This window comes from Petaurus breviceps, unplaced genomic scaffold (genome assembly GCF_028583685.1).
Source record: "Petaurus breviceps papuanus isolate PSGF00001 unplaced genomic scaffold, PetGlider_PUasm1.0 188, whole genome shotgun sequence".
In the NCBI taxonomy this organism is placed as follows: domain Eukaryota; kingdom Metazoa; phylum Chordata; class Mammalia; order Diprotodontia; family Petauridae; genus Petaurus; species Petaurus breviceps.
Window position 1 is genome coordinate 26,166,547 of NW_027185804.1, and position 15,868 is coordinate 26,182,414.

Genomic DNA, 15,868 nt, shown 5'->3' on the forward strand with positions numbered 1-15,868 from the left:
ATCTCAATGACAAAGCTGGTCCTCCAGCCTTGGTTGGAAGACCACTGGTGAGGGGGGACTCTCTCTCTCCTGTGCCATTTAGGGATTGCTTCCTGCGGCCAAGCCTAACCCCACTTCTTTCTACCTCTTGCCCATGGTAATGCAAGCAGAACAAAGCTAATCTCCACACATTGGCCCTTCAGATACCAACTGCTAGCACCTTCTTCAGTCCTTGTGTGGCTCGATCTCGAGGCCCTCCGCCATCCTGGTCTCTCTCCAAGTCACCGGTGGCCTTCCTAAAATGGAATCCTCGGATGACAGTACTCCAAAGGGAGCCAGGCTTGGGGCTGTGTAGAGTGGGGTCGTGCCCTCATCCTGGGTCTGAGGCCCACTAATGGAACCTGAGCTTGCCGTCTCTAGTGGGTAGAGTGTTGGACTTGGAGCCAGGGAGACCCAAGTTCATTTTTGTTGTTCATTTGTTTCAGTCAAGTCCAACTCTCCATGACCCCATTTGAGGTTTTCTTGCCAAACATGCTGGTGTAGCTTGCCATTTCCTTCTACAGTTCATTTTAAAGATGAGGAAACTGAGGCAAACAGGGTTAAGTGACTTGCCCAGGTCACACATCTAGTAAATTTCTGGAGGCTGGATTTGAACTTGGGTCTTCCTGACTCCAGACCTGGCAGTCTTTCCTTGCTTGCTATATGCCAAACACCATGCTTGCTTAGCTGTGTCGTGCTGGACAAGTGACTGAAACTCTTTCAGCCTCTGTTTCTTCATCTGTAAAATCCAATAAACATTTATTAAGCTCCTGCTACATGCCACATACTGTGATATGCTTTGGAGACACAGCTAATAGGAAGAAAGACACTCCCTGCCCTCAAGGCTCTGACAGTCCGAGTGGGCTGGCAATAGCTGTTATCTCCCAGGGTTGTAGGCAGCATATTTAGTGACTTTGTAAGCCTTGATTGAAGTGCCTTTATAGGCTAGTTATTGTTATTAATATTCATAACAGCTAATATTTCTATAGCACTTGCTCTGTGCCAGGCTCTGTGCCAGGCTTTACAGTACATTACCTCATTTCTTATTGTCACCATCATCATTGGCTGAGCTCACAGCCCCCACAGCCCCTAGCCCCTTTCAGAGAAGCCCTCCCTCCTCTTCTCTCACAGCAGATGCTTGGAGAGGGCCCTGCCAGCTCCAAAGTCTCCAGCTCTCAGCCTTCTGGCCTTGCAGTGACCAGGAAAAGGCTGGATGGACACACTCTGAGGTGTTTCTAAGAAGTAAAGCCACTGGAGGGGAGGAGAGAGGAGGACCCCACCTTGGGGGGACGCAGAGCAAGGGGCAGCCCCCTCTAGGGCTGGCTGACACTTCCCCAGCTTCAGCTCTGGCATCACTTTCTGGTCTCTCCTTCCCATCATGATCATTTCTCTTCTGTAGGGTTTCTGTGCAGGGTGGGGGTGAAGGCAGCAACTTTTGATGAAGGGTGCTTTAGAAATAACAAAGGCAGTAAAAGTGACTGAAAGTGATTCCTGGGCCCGAAAAGCAGTTGAGGTGGTTTTGTGGCTGAAAGTACTCTCCTGAGTAGGACCTGATAAGATGAGGCCTCTCCCTGCACTCACCCAGTGGGTCCCTTGGGAGGGTGAGTGACTCAAGGAGTGACAGAAACTGGCCTCGGAGGACGTCTGGTGGAACCCGAGGCTCAGTACAAGTGAACCGCGCCCCCCCAACAGCATCCTTGGGGTCAGCTAGCCTCTGTTTGGAGACCGCTGGGGCGGGAGGCTCCCTGCATTCCAAGAATGGTGAGCCCTGATGGTTAGCAGACTTTCCCTCTATGAAGGCTGAATTGGTCTTTTGGCAGCCTCTCCCAGACCTTTTCATTCTGGCCCCTGGGGCCAGAGTAGGGCCTAGCCCTTGTTCAACCTATGGAGCTTCATCTGCTTGGCCGTCAATCAGCAAGCATTTATGGAATGTTTACCCCATGCCAGGCACTGTGCAGGGCACTCGTAATAGAGAAAAGGGAAATGGGCCTGCCCTCCAGGTGCTTACATTCTGTCAGAGGAAAACTGACGTTATGTATTTAAGTATATTCAGAATAGATGGGATGGGGTGGGGAGAGGATGCAGACGGGGACCCTTGAACTGAGCCTGCTGGCTCCAGCCTGCAGCCCTGAACTGGGTTTGGAATTTGCCTTGGGTTTGCCCCTGGGCTCTGTGTGACCCCAGACAGCTCACTTAAGCCCTCTGAGCCTCATTTTTTCCATCTGTAAAATGGGGATCATAATACTCACCCTTCCTGCTCCACAGGGACAGGAGGAAAGTGTGATGGAAACCTTGAATCAGTATATGAATATGAACATTCAAGTGACCACAGGGTTCTGGTGAGGGCCCAGATAACATAGAGGATGTAAAGTGATTCCCGAACTTTAAAGGGCTGTCACTTTATTATTATTACTGTTATTAATATAGGATTATGGATTTACCATTAGATGGGAACTACCTAATCAACCTCAGAATTACAGAGAAAGAAACTAAGGCACAGAGACTTGCCCAGGGTCACGTCTTCAGCAGCGTCACCCCCTCGGGGATAGTGCTTATGTTTCTGAACTGTTTCCACACTCCCCTGTGATTTCCCTTTTGTCTTTCTCCTCCTCTCGCTCCCCCTTTTTTCCTTGCCTCTTCCCTCATTGGCCTTGCCATGTACTCTTTGTCACTACTGTGATCTGCATGACCTCAATAGGCCATTTTCCCTGTCTTGGACTCAGTTTCCTCATCTGTAAAATGGAGGGGTTGAACCAGCTGGCCTTTAGGTCCTTCCGCCCCATTTTTATTTTCATGTTTCTCGTATATACACATAGACACACATGCTATTATGTTCCTTGTGGATCCCTGTTAGATGATAAACTTCTCGAGGGCTGTTACCAGATCTTGCATACATTTGGTGATTACTAAGTGCCTGTTAATTGATTGAATGGAGGGAAGCATGATGTAGTAACCAAGGCGCTCAGCTTGGAGTAGAGAGAACCTGGGATCGGACCCCCCTTTAGTGTTGGCTGTGTGACTGTGGAGGAACAAGCCACTCACTGCCTCTCCATCCTCATCTGTAGAATGGGGACAGTGCGGCCCATCTCCAGTGGCTCAGTTTAAGGCTCAGCTGATGTGACGTGTGTAAAGCCCTTTGCCAGCTCTTAAAGCGTCCTGTCTGCCCAGTGGTAACAGTAGTGGTGATGCTGGTAGTTGTTGGGGGTGCTAGCGTCCCCATGAGCTCCCACAGCACTTTGTTCAATCAGAGTAGGTGCTCTGAAATGCCCGTGGCTTGAATTTAAGTCAGAGGAGGCTGCCCCAGCTGCCCTCATCATCCAGAGTCTTGCTTAGTGATGAGAGTGAGACACTTTTCCCCTCCCCGGGCCTCCTTTTCCACATCTGTACAAATGTGGCTGCCAATGGCCAGCTGGCTGAGCTCTGCTTGACCTTTGTTTGCTTTGGGCATTGCTTTCCAGAGTGTCCATGAGCCCACAGGCCCCAGCGAGGGCTACCTGCAGCTGGAGGAGTTGGTGAAACGGGTTGTGTCTCCCTTCCTTGGCACCGGCAGTGGGGACAGAGTCTTCTCAAGTGCTGCTTGTGCACTGGGTAAGGGGTGCAGCTCCCTGGCTGCCGGGACCTTGGGCCACCCTCCTTGGGGTGTGTGTGGGGTGATACTGTTGAGGTGGGGGCCGGGTGGGAGTGGCCCAGAGGGCTGATGGTTGGAGGTGTGCCGGGTTGGAGGGGGGAGGTGGGGATGGTCACCATGCTGCTGCTGGAAGCTGATCCGTCCCAGATCTGGCTCACAGCTGTCACTCATTCTTCCAGAGCTGCACCACAGGGCTTGAGGGATTCTTCCCCAGGGACTGATGGCAGAGCTGTGGGACTATGTATGTCTTACTGGCAGTCTGACCAATGACTTTCTTGCCCTTGACCTGGGTGTTTAGGTTCCCCATATCCAGTACTGGGATGCTCTCTCTGCCTTGGCTCTTCTGCCCCATGATACTCACCCATTGCCAACCCTCTCCTTCATAGTAGTTGTTAAAGTTGATGGTTTGGGGGCTTTAATTTTGTCCCCCCAGAAGACAAAACTAGGAGAAGGAGGAACAAGTTCTTGAGAGGAAACAATTAGTCCTGCCCCTAAGTGGGATGCCCAGCCCTGACCTCAGGTGCCTCTGTTTCTTCTCTCCAGCTTTAACTCTCTCGTCCTGTGATATTAAATGAGAGTAGGCTGAAATATGGACACTGATAAGAACTCATTGTACCAGCCACAGTGATTAGGAGAGGGTGGAGCCTATTTCTATCCCTATCTATAAGTAAAGGACTCAGACAGGAGGGTGTTGGAGAGAAAGGTCAAAGGACATTGGACTATAGATCTAAAACTCAAAGGTCTTTGTGGGATCTTTGAACCTGACCCCTTTGTTTTACAAAGGCAGAAACCAGAGGCCTAGAGAAATGAAACCACCCACCCAAGGCTGTGCACAGACCTTAAGTAACAGGGGGAATTGTGAACCTGGTTTCTCTGATTCCAGGTCCTGTGATTCTGTTGCACTCAGATGTGGCAAAGGAGTGGGCATGGGAAGGTATGTAGGGTGGAGAAGGGGAATGCAGCCTCTGCCCCAGACTGAAGGAGGAAGTTCTTGTCCTTTGTCTGGGCCTCTTTTATTAGAAGTGGGCAAGACCCGCCGTTCTCACAGTCTGGTGTGTGTTTCTCTGGAGACACCTACTCAGTTGACCACAGGTGACAGGATGCCAGGTCCTGGCTTGTTCCAGGCTTCTGGGCAAAGTCAGTCTGTGCCCAGACAGCCACTTCAAGAGAATGATTTCTCTGTCATCTTCCAATCCTGCCTGGGCACTTTGCTGGCATGTCCTCAACAGGACCAGCTGCCATGTTGCTTGGGCCTTGGGCTTGTTACTGTAGGTCCATCCAAGTTGGTAGGGGTGGGTTTCCAGGGAGGTTTCTGTGGTAGGCAGTGGTCAAGACACCTGTATAGTTTTAGTAGACTGGGGCCATGGGAGGGATTTCTTCATCGTCTGTGTGCTGCCGAAGACAAAAGTCCATTTAGAGCAGGGGTTCTTAACATTCTTTGTGGCATGGACTCCTTGGGCAGTCTCCGGAAGCCTATGAGCACCTTCTCACAATAATAATTTTAAATGAATGAAATAAAATACATAGAATTTCAAAGCAAATTAATTATTTTGAAATTCAGCTATCAAAAAAATTTTAATTCATGGACCTGAGGTTAAGAACTGCTAGCTTAGAAGGTAATGAAAAAATTCCTCTGGGAGGGTGGAGGAGGAGGGGTGGGGGTGGAGGGCGCGTAGGCAATGTAAAAGAGAGAACATTAAACTAAAAATCTGTTTCTTTAAAAAAGAAGTCATTATAGTGGGGATGATAGGCCTTCACCAGCTCATTAACAAAAAACATTCAGTAATTAACATTTTATTAATAATAACTAGCATTTACATGATGCTTTATGGTGTACAAAGCACTTGATAAATGTTATCTCTCATCATATCCTTACAATGACCCTATAAGGTTAAGTGCTATTACAGTTGGAGAAACTGAGGCAGATGGAGGTTAAGTGACTCTCCCAAGGTCATTGCCGATTAGTGTCTGAGGCAGGATTAAAACTCTCATCTTCCTGACTCCAAGGCCAGAGTTCTGTGAACTGCCCCACACAGCCGCAAAGGTACCCCTGGGATCTGCTCTCATACATTCCTTGTGGATGTGACCCCTGTATTTTGATTTCTGTATAGACCAGAGCCTGGGTTTGAACAACTGGTTCTGTTACAAAACCTGGCTGGGCCTGTTTCCACATCCACATCTGTTTCCTTTTCAGCAAAGCATGGAGATTGGAACAGACAGCTTTGCCTAGGTAGATGTGACCTTAGCAGAGCAGTAAAACCTCAGTGGGCCTCAGTTTCCTCATCTGTAAAACGTGGGGATTAGAATAGAGAGCCCGCCAGGCCCCTCTGGCTCTTGGTCCTTTGGCTTGTGGAGTCTGTCCTCTTGCCAGTGGCTCCGTGCCCATTTTGAAGTGAGACCGAAAGGCTTCAAAGGGATACAATAAGACCCACTCTGCAGGGTGGCCTGAACGACGTGTGTGTCCCCCGCCCTGGGTGAGCTGTGACTGTTCCCAGGGAATGGGGTGGAGAAGAGAGGACGCCATTTACCATCTTGGGAGATTGTGTCTCTGTAGCTGAAAGGGACCAGAGGAACCATTTAGTCCAGGTCTCTTATTTCACAGATGAGGAAACAGAGTCACAGAGAGATGGAAAGTGACTGGCTCAGTGTCCCACAGGTCCTAAGTGACAGAGTCAGGATTGGAAAGCAGTCTCCCAGCTCTCAGTCTGAAGGCACTTTATTCCATCTTTAAAATAGGGGAGGAAAAAAGACAAAAAAGCCATTTCTCTGAGTCATCCTGAAGTCTGCAAAACTCTGGCTCTCTCCCCCAATTTCGTTGTAGAGACTCCCACCCACAAATCCAGATGCCCTAAGCTTCATTTCTCCTTCACAAAAGCCCCATGGACCAGTTGCCCTCCATTGTCTCTTCTGATGGCTGGCTGGGTATTTTTCTTTTAAATGAAAGCAGCTCCATCCAGATACGATGACATTTTTTTTTTTTACATGACAAGCAGCCCATTTGTCTCTACCTACCAGAAATAGTGACTGGAAAGGAATGCCCCACTATGGGATTGGTGAGAGGCTTGACAATGGCAGCATTGTCCCCAGCCCAGCCCTGTGGAGAGGAGCCATTGAGGCCAGGGGATCAAAGGCCTGGGAACCCTGAGTCCCCAACAAAGGGAATGAGGAACCTATCCTTGGAGCAGTCCCTCTTCTTTGGGCCTTTCAAAGGCACTGGAATTTTGGCCCCAGTGTGGTGTAATTAATTCCCAAACCCAGCGGGGCATCTAGTATGGGAGGGCTGGAGGGAGGCCCCGTGGGAAAGGGGTGAGAAGTGGCCGGGAGGCAGGTATGAGCAGAGCAGAGGTGGCAGATGCAGGCCCTTCCAGGACGCAGTGGCCACTCAGCCCTGGTCTCTTCTGAAGCGTCTTGGGCTCTTGTAACTGCGAAGAGGAAGAAGGGGAGGGCAGAAATAAGCAAACCTCCGATGAGGGCCCTGGCGTCCAGGCATGGCACAGGCCTGGCTCAGGGCCTTGCTTTGTTCCACCTCGTTCACATGAGCTGGAGTTTTGTTTATAGAGAACCCAGAGCCCCAGAAAAGGAAAAAAAAAAAGAAACGAGGGGGAGAAAATGGAGGAAAAAAATAAAAGGAAAATCACAAGATAGTGTAGGCCCAAAGAACATATGGGAAACACGTGCCAGCACCATGATAATGTTGTCAGTGACTATATGACCTTGGGCAACTCCCTTAACCTCCCTCAGACTTAGCTTTAAAATGAGGTCTTTGGATAGGTGGTCCCTAAGCCCCTTTGCATCTCTAAGCCCGTAATCTGTGATGAGGATAATAGTAAAAATAATTAATGACATGTACATAGCCCCTTTCCTCCAGGAAATGTAACTGAAGACCGAGCTTTGAGCCTACTGGACCAGGCAGTCAGTCATTTATTAAGTGACTAGGATCACAGGGTTAGGACTGGAAGGGATCATTGAGTCCAGAAACGGGCCCAGATAGGTTAATTAGTAGCTAGCAATTATATAGCACCTACTGTGTTCCAGGCACTGCTAAGCACTGTGCAATTACCATCTCACTCAATCCGCACAACAGTGGGAGTCAGGTGCTGTCATTATCCACATTCTCCAGATCGGGAAACTGAAGCAAACAAGTCAGATGACTTGCCCAGGGTCATACAGCTAATAAGTGTCTGAGGTCGGATTTGAACTCAGTTCTTCCTGATTCAAAGTCCAGTGTTCTGTTATCCAACAAGATTCAAAGACAAAAAAAAAAAAAGAAATCCTTGCCTTTAAGGAGCTTATATTCTGTCAAGGGAGACAACATATATACATATAAGTATGTAGAAAATAAATATATAAATCAAGGTAATTAGCAGGGGTAGAGAGAGGGGCATCAGGAAAGGCCCTATTGCAGAAGATGATTTGCAAGGAGCTTTGAAACGAATTAAGGATTCTGCTTAAGGAGGAACAATGTGGATGTGGTTCAAAGAGTATGATTTTGGAATCAGAGGGCCTGTATTCAAATCCAGACTCTGCCACACACTACCAGTGTTGACTGGGGTCAGTAACTATAGTTTTCCAGCTCTCAGTTTTTCCTTCTTTAATATGGGGGTGGGGTGGGAAGAGGGAGAATGACTCAGTGATATCTAAGGGCCCTTCCAGCCCTTAGTCTGTCATTCCAGTGTCCTGATTCTCTCACACTCAGTCATGGGAACCAGCCCAGATCATCCCCTCTCTAAGCAGACCCATGTACCACCCCCTCCCATGGGAAGTGGCCGTAAATGGATCAGAGATAGCCAGTGTTGGTTGAAAGAGTTGGGTGGGTCTCTCTTACAGGACAGAGATAAAAACTTGGGCTGCATTCACCGTAGCCCCTGTTCTTCCCAGAGACTGAGAGAGAAGGAAGGTGGAACAGAAAGCCCCAGCCCACTGATGCCTCCCATGCCAGAGATAGGATGCACAGAGTTATGGACAGACTAAAATGGGCTGAGCTCAAGGTGGAACGTAATGATGCTAAATGTAGATTTTAGGCTTAGAAAAAACCTTCAGTCTGAGGTGCAGAGATGCAGTCAGACAGCAGTTTGCCTGAGGAAGACCTGGGGCGTTTTGTGTTTTTTGAAGTTGTAAACTCAGCGTGAGTCAGTGTGATAGGCTGGCTAGCCTAGTGATGGAAGCTTAGGCTGCCCTGTGTCTGGCAGGACCAAGCTGGAAGGTTCTTTAGAGGTTTCACGTCCACCCCCGTCATTTTACACATGATGCTCTCAAGGCCCAGACACACACAGGTAGTAGAGTCACACCGACACAATCCAGCCTGTTTGAGGCAGGATTCAAACTCAGGTCCTCCTGATTCCCAGGTCCAGAGCTCCATGCACTAGGGAAATCTCTGGTGTGGAGTATCGTGCTTGGGAATAGCATTCATTGCTAATCTGGAGAGAATCCATCGGAAGGCAGCTATGATGATGATGAGCCTGTGCCCTCAGGAGCCATTGATCAGAATCCTGGTGTTTTGCCTGAAACATTTGCAAGCCTGTCATTTGGGAAGGGGACTAAAGGTTAAAAGGGCTTGTCTGGGGTAGGGAGTAAGTATGCATCAGTGGCAGGATTTGAACCCAGGTCCCCGGATTCATTCCAAGGTCAGCGTCCTTATACCATCGTGCCTCCTTTGACAGCAAAGTACTCTTGGCAAAGTCTCAAAGTATGAACATTCCTCATGAGGGCAGCCAGTAACCTCAATAACATAGACTGAGAGCCAGGAGGTCTCCCCATTTGAGATCCCCTTATCCAACCCCTTCATTTCATAGATGAAGAACCAAGGCCTTAAAGAGGGAAGTGGCTTGCCCAAGGTCACAAAGATAAGAACAGGATGGACTGAGGCAAAATTTGAACTCAGATCTCAGTTCCAAAACTGGGTAAGAAGGTGACACAGTGGGTAGATCAGTGAGTCTGAAAGTCAAGACCTGAGTTCAAACCTGGCCTCAGATTCTAACTAACTGTGTGACCTTGGGCAAGTCACTTAACCTGTTTGCCTGTTTTTTCATGTGTAAAATGGGAATAATAAGACTTCCCTACTGGGATTGTTGTGAAGATCCCATGGGATAATATTTCCAAAGCACCCGGCATGTAGTGGGTATTATATAAATGTTAGCTGTTATTATTGCTATTATCATTATTACTCCTTCGAGAAACCATGATTGTGGATCCTCAGATTCATTTTTTTTGGAGGGCAACTGGGGTTAAGTGACTTGACCAAGTTTTGTGTTAAGTGTCTGAGGCCGGATTTGAACTCAGGTCCTCCTGACTCCAGGGCCCGTGCTCTATTCACTGTGCCACCTAGCCACCCTCAGCATCCTCAGATTCATTCCTGAATTTGTTACTCTTAAGAGTAGGATGTTCTCCGATTCGGTATTCATTCACTAAACATTTATTAGGCACCGACTGTGTGCCAGGCATTATACTAGACCCTGAAGATAAAGAGATGCAAAGAGTACAGGCCTGCGCTCAGGAAGCTTTCTACTGAAGGAGCCAGTAAGGCAGGGACCCTGCCCCCTGCAGTGATGCCTCTTCTTTTTCTCCTCCAGCACGTCGGCACTCTCGAGCCCGCCCCAAGGTGACTGTCCTGAACTACTCACAGGCAGCAGTGACCCCCCGACCTCTGCACGAGATGGCCTTGACCCCCCTGACCGAACAAGAGGGGGAGGCGTACTTGGAAAAGTGCGGCAGCATCCGCCGCCACACAGTGGCCAATGCCCACTCGGACATCCAGCTGCTCGCCATGGCCACCATGATGCACTCTGGCATGGGGGAAGAACCAGACAGCAGCAACAAGTGCCTGCTCCTCCCGCCCAGCTTTCCCCCCCACCGGCAGTGCTCCAGCGAGCCCAACATTGTAGACAGCCCCGAGGAGCTTGAGGAGGGGGTGGCGGACGTCCAGGAGCCGGGGGAGCTCAGCTGCACGTCTCTCAGCTGAGGCTCCCCTTGGCGGGGCAGGAGAAGGAGAACCCCCAGGCAGGCCTTTTCCAGTGGCCGGAGATGACACCAGAAAATCAGAACACTTGTCCTCGCATCTAAGGAACATTTCTTTGTTTCACAGTCTGAGGATGTTTTGGAAGCAAGCCAGGTTTAATTCTGTCCTCGGGGTCACATCCAGATGCCAGGCCCTTCCTGTCCCTTTGGTGATCCTGCCTCTGACCCTCGTCCTCCCTGTTTGGACCAGACATCATCTAACATCTTAAGGCCCAGCCCCGTAGCACCCCCTGTCCTGAGTCTCCGGATCCTAACCCTCTGGCCCAGGCAGCCCCTTCTAACCATCCCTGAGGCAGTGGTCCCTTCCACAGTGATTCTCTCGTGCTGCCAGGGGTATTTCTCAGTATGTGTGGCATTATGCTAGCAGGGAGTGGTTGACTGGACCTTGGTCACTTGGTTGACTGTACCAACAGGAACATTTTCCTTGGAGTGATCTTTCTTGTTGCTTTTGAAGCAAAGGACAACGAGGACATAAAGAGAAGGAGAAAGGAGACAGAGTTAACTTATCTCCTATGTTGGGAAAAGGAAAGATGAGAAGGCCCTTAATCCCTGAGATTCCAAATGAATGATGGCATCCCAGGAATGCTTTGAATTCAAAGCATCTTGGTTTGTGTGTTTCATATGTAAAGGAAGAGTTGTCCCCAAAAGTGGGTCGAGATGGAGTTTCTGTGGGTAGCATTTCAAATGCAGTCAATAAGGGTGCTGGGACTGGGATTGGGACTGGGGGACCCAAACAGTTCCTTCTCGGGTACCCTTGTCAAATACAAAGAACGTGTGTGTGTGTGTGTGTGTGTGTGTGTGTGTGTGTGTGTGTGTGAGAGAGAGAGAGAGAGAGAGAGACTGACTGACTCAAGGTCTTCTTAATTCAGACACTGACCTTTTGCCCCATTTTGAATGAAAATGACTGCCTGACAACTGTTAGACTGTTCCTGGAATTGACTTGAATTTTTAAACTTGTGTATAGTTCATTAAAAAAAAAAAAAGTTGTTTTTGTTTGTTTGCAAAGGTTTGCACGTAGGATCTTGCACTTTTCATCTGATGTCTTCAAACTGGAAAGAATATACCTCCCCTCCTCTCCTTCCCCACAACTAGTAGCTGCAGGAGTATTTTACGGGCAATGAGGTCTGAGTGGCGACAGCTGGTGGGCCACTAAGAACCACAGAAGCCGTGGTTCTTGTAAGGGATGCCAGCCTCTGTGGGCTGTATTAGTAGCTTATGAGGCACACTCCCCATCCCCTCAGGTCTTGTGGATGGAAGGCTGCCCCTGGAGTCAGGACTTCCCAGCCTCTCCATGCTGGACAGATCACTTAAACCTTTCACTGGCAATTATCCAAGATTAGTCTACATCTAAAGCCATTTCTGCCCTGAGAGTTTCCCCACACTGATGAAAGCAAGGGCAGGAGGCATTGGGGGAGGGGAGCCACCTTGCCTTGTGGGTTAAGATTTCACCTTGTGTAGGTGAGAGGAGACAGATCAGGGAGAAACTCATTCTCTGTGGGTCAGAAAACGTGTCTGCTTCTGGCAGACACCTGAAGTTGTTAGGCTAGCACACCAGATGTTGTTCCCCTTTTAGGAGAAGAGCATCGCATGCATGTGTTATTAGTCTTGTGATGTTTCCATCATTAAATCCAACGCTATAAGGCAACTGTATTATCTGCAAACTCCAGCCAGCCCTCTCCTCTTTCTCTAAATGTGTTTCCCTGTCCAGAACCCCTACGGATGAGATGGTCTCCCCTTGCCCCACTAGACAACTTTTTAAAACAATAGTGACCCAAATAAACCTGGATCCATATGGACATCAAGCCAGGGGAAGGTGGTTAGAGCAGCCAGCAGGGGAGGAAGGATCTCCTGAGCCTGAGGCCTTTGTACATCCCTTCTGTTAGCAGCTTATAGCATCTAGCAGATAGGATAATTTATCCACTTTCTCTGCCGTGTAACTTGGTTCTGTCATTTGGAAACTCTGTTCAAAATTGCTCAATTTTAAATGGTGTTTTTAGTGACTCTTAGACCATGAGCCTGTGAAGAGACCACCGGTCATCCAGCCCAGCCCACCCTTTTCACGTCAGTCATTTTTTTTTTCCTTCTGCTCCTCTTAGTAATGAAAGATCACTTTTCTGAATCGAATCTTTGAGAACTCAAAGGAAAGGTTTTTTCAAGCAAAATCTGTGTCTGTGGCTTGATTAGGCTTCATGAACTGAGCAGTACTCACTCGCAGTCAAGAAAAGTAATAGATTGTGCCTCTGGTAACCCTTGTGTTTGTCAACATAATGGTACATTTAACTCATGGCTGCTGTCCTCAGCATTTACACATGGAACAAAAGTCGTATGCATTCCTCCTGGAATTGTGCTAAAATGTACTTTTTCATTATTGAGGCAAAGGGTCTGTTAAAATACACACAAACAACACCATAATGTGAAAAAAAAAAAAAAGAAACCACCGGCAAACTACATAAGCCATTAGGTTAAGAATGGGAGTGTTCATAAGGAAATAATTCTCTGAATCCTGTTTACTGATGGGTATGAGCTCAGTGGAGAACTTTACCCTCAGTCTATACATGTGTATAATTATATGTAATATATCACTATATTATATAAAATTATATGTGTGTCATTCTGTGTATATTAAAGATGGCTTATGTTTTGGAGGTAGGTTGGCCTTCACACATACCAGGAATGATGTCCTTAGTGCCATGGCTATCATTTCCTCCATATGGAATGAGGGACCACTCCCACTGTATTTGCTAGAATTTTCTTAATTGTCGACAGAAGCCAAGGCAACTACAAAGTCCACGCCAGAAGTCTTTCAAGTTGTCTGTTTTGTTGTGTTCCCCAAGTAGATTCAATAAACACCATTTGGTATTTCTGATCCCGTTCCTTGCCAACGTCGTTTCATTGTTGTCTCTTGTCCCAAGCACAGCGGGTCTGTTGGCACCACAGTCATCCTGCCTTCTCTTGGTTTTTCCTTCGGGGGCCCTCTTCCTGTTGCCCCTGTTTCTAGAGTTTAGGGAACAAGCTCTCTCTGAGTTTTCCTTTGCCACCCTAGGCTGGGTGGGGAAGGACTATTTCCCAGGGAAGCACAGATTGTTCACTGAGCTGAGGAAACACAGGACGGAGCCCTGGAGAGACTGAGTCCCCTTTCATTCCAATCTGGCCAATGGAAAGGAATGTGTTTGGTCTTGAATGCCTGAGCTAGTCTGAAGACTATATTTACTCAAGGGCTGCTTTCCTTTTAGGGCACATCATGGTATTAAGAGAACTGGATTTAGCCCAGAAGACCTGTTTGATGCCTGGCTCTGCTTCTCCCTACCTTGTGTGAATGGAGGCAAATCCTTTGGCTTTCCTAATCCTAATGGTTATCTTTGTTAAAAAAAAAAAATAGCAGGGGTGGCTAGGTGGCTAACTCTGGAGTCGGGAGGACCTGAGTGAAAATCCAGTATCACACACTACCTGTGTGACCCTGGGCAAGTCACTTACCCCTGATTGCCTCTTTTGAGGTTCCTTCCAACTCTAAACTGGGGAATTCTATAATAATCATTTTGATGCTTTTTCTCTAGTTTTGAGGAAGGTTAATCTTCCCTTCCCTCTCCCTTCCCCCAGCCTTCTCCTTTCTGGATTACATCTGGCAAAGACAGTAGTGACAAACCCCTGGAGATTTCCTTAAGATTTTGAAGAATCATAAACTTTTAAAATGTAAATCTTCTTCCTCAGTGCTCTTTGTCTGCCCTTAGGAGGGAGGCCTTGGTGGGGTGCTTTCATCTGCTAGGGTGAGTGATTACCCAAAATAGCCCCTCACCCTACAGCGTGCCCCCAGTGTCGCAGTGCAAAGAAATTATTCATTGATTTGTTCATCCCAGGTCAGATTTGCATTGGTGAAGACGTCATCTGCTGAGTAGCTGAGAGGGGCTGTAGTATAAAATGCAGTCTGTGCTTGGGAGTCAGGAAGACAAGCCCCATGTTCTCTTTGTGACCTAGGGCAAGTCATAACCCCTATCAACTTCCGTTTTCCTACCTGTAAAATGGGACTCAGTGCCGCTAAGGTTCCCTAAAGGTCTGAATCTGTGCTAAGGTGGACATTCCCTCCACCAGTACAGTGCAACAAAGATTTAAGCACTAACTGTGTACAGAGATGAGTTTATTTTTTATAGTACTTTTTCCAATTATATATAAAGACAACTTTTAGCACTTGTTTTTATTAAATTTGAGGGATGAGTTAAAATAAGACATGATTCCCTGCCCTTAAGGAACCTTCAAAGTAGAAGTGACTATAACACAACTTTATAGGACAAATGCATCCGATGGGGACAAAAAGGAAATGCAGTGCTGCTGACCAGAGACACCAAAGACGTCACCTAGAACAGGTGGCTTCAGAGCATGGGTAGGAATTAGAGGCACAGAAAATCATCTGAGTAAAGGCGAATCCAGAGTGTGCATTTCAGAGGAGGGAGAGTGCTCATTTTGGCCAAAGCCCAGAACTTACATGGAGGTGAATAAATGAATCAAGTCAGGAAAGGAAGGCTGTTGCCACACTGTGGAGAGCCTTAAATGCCAGGAAGAGGCATTTAAAATAGTAGCAGCTTGAATTTCACTTGTGAGACGAGAAGGCACCAAACAGTGACATGGGCAGATCTTTGCCTAAGGAAGATTTGTGTTTGTTTGGGCAATTGGGGTTTAAGTGACTTGCCCAGGGTCATACAGCTAGTGTGTGTCTGAGGCAGGATTTGAACTCAGGTCCCCCTGACTCCAAGGCCAGTACTCTGTCCACTGTGCCATCTAATTACCCCTCATTAGGAAGATTATTCTGTTGACTGATTTCTTTGAGGGTCGGGCTTTCATTGCTTTTGTCTTTGTGTCCCCCGTCATGCCTGATGAACTTCTTATTGTACAGATGAGGAAACTGAGGCCCATATGGGTGACGTGTCTGGCCTGGGGTCACACTCCTGAGGAGTATGTGAGGCAGCATTTGTACCCAAGTCCTGACTACAAGGTCAGCTCTCTGTAGTGATGCCTAAATGTCCTCAGTAAAATAGCTGACAAGGAGAATGATGGTCTCATTCCTCTCTTGGCCTCCTTCGTGACTTGCCTTTTGTACCTGGAAAGTCCCTTCTAGCTCACCTTGGCTGCCAGGGAAGTTCCTGACCCACCTGCCCGTCTGCAGGTTCCCATGTCAGGGCATTAGTAGGATCTGTGAGTAGAAGGTGGGGCAGCAGG

At 48.0% G+C, this 15,868-nt stretch overlaps 1 protein-coding gene across 3 annotated transcripts in view; it reads left to right on the plus strand.

The window, feature by feature from the left end:
- The window catches only part of PRR5L (proline rich 5 like), a 94,423-nt gene extending 80,898 nt beyond the window's left edge, over positions 1–13,525 (plus strand). For all 3 annotated transcript variants that reach the window (XM_069091443.1, XM_069091441.1, XM_069091442.1), the window contains exons 8-9: positions 3,477–3,606; positions 10,216–13,525. In XM_069091443.1, the coding sequence (XP_068947544.1) occupies positions 3,477–3,606; positions 10,216–10,604 (519 nt within the window). In that variant the 3' untranslated portion in view covers positions 10,605–13,525. The remainder of the gene's footprint in view (positions 1–3,476; positions 3,607–10,215) is intronic.
- Positions 13,526–15,868: the final 2,343 nt, after the last annotated feature.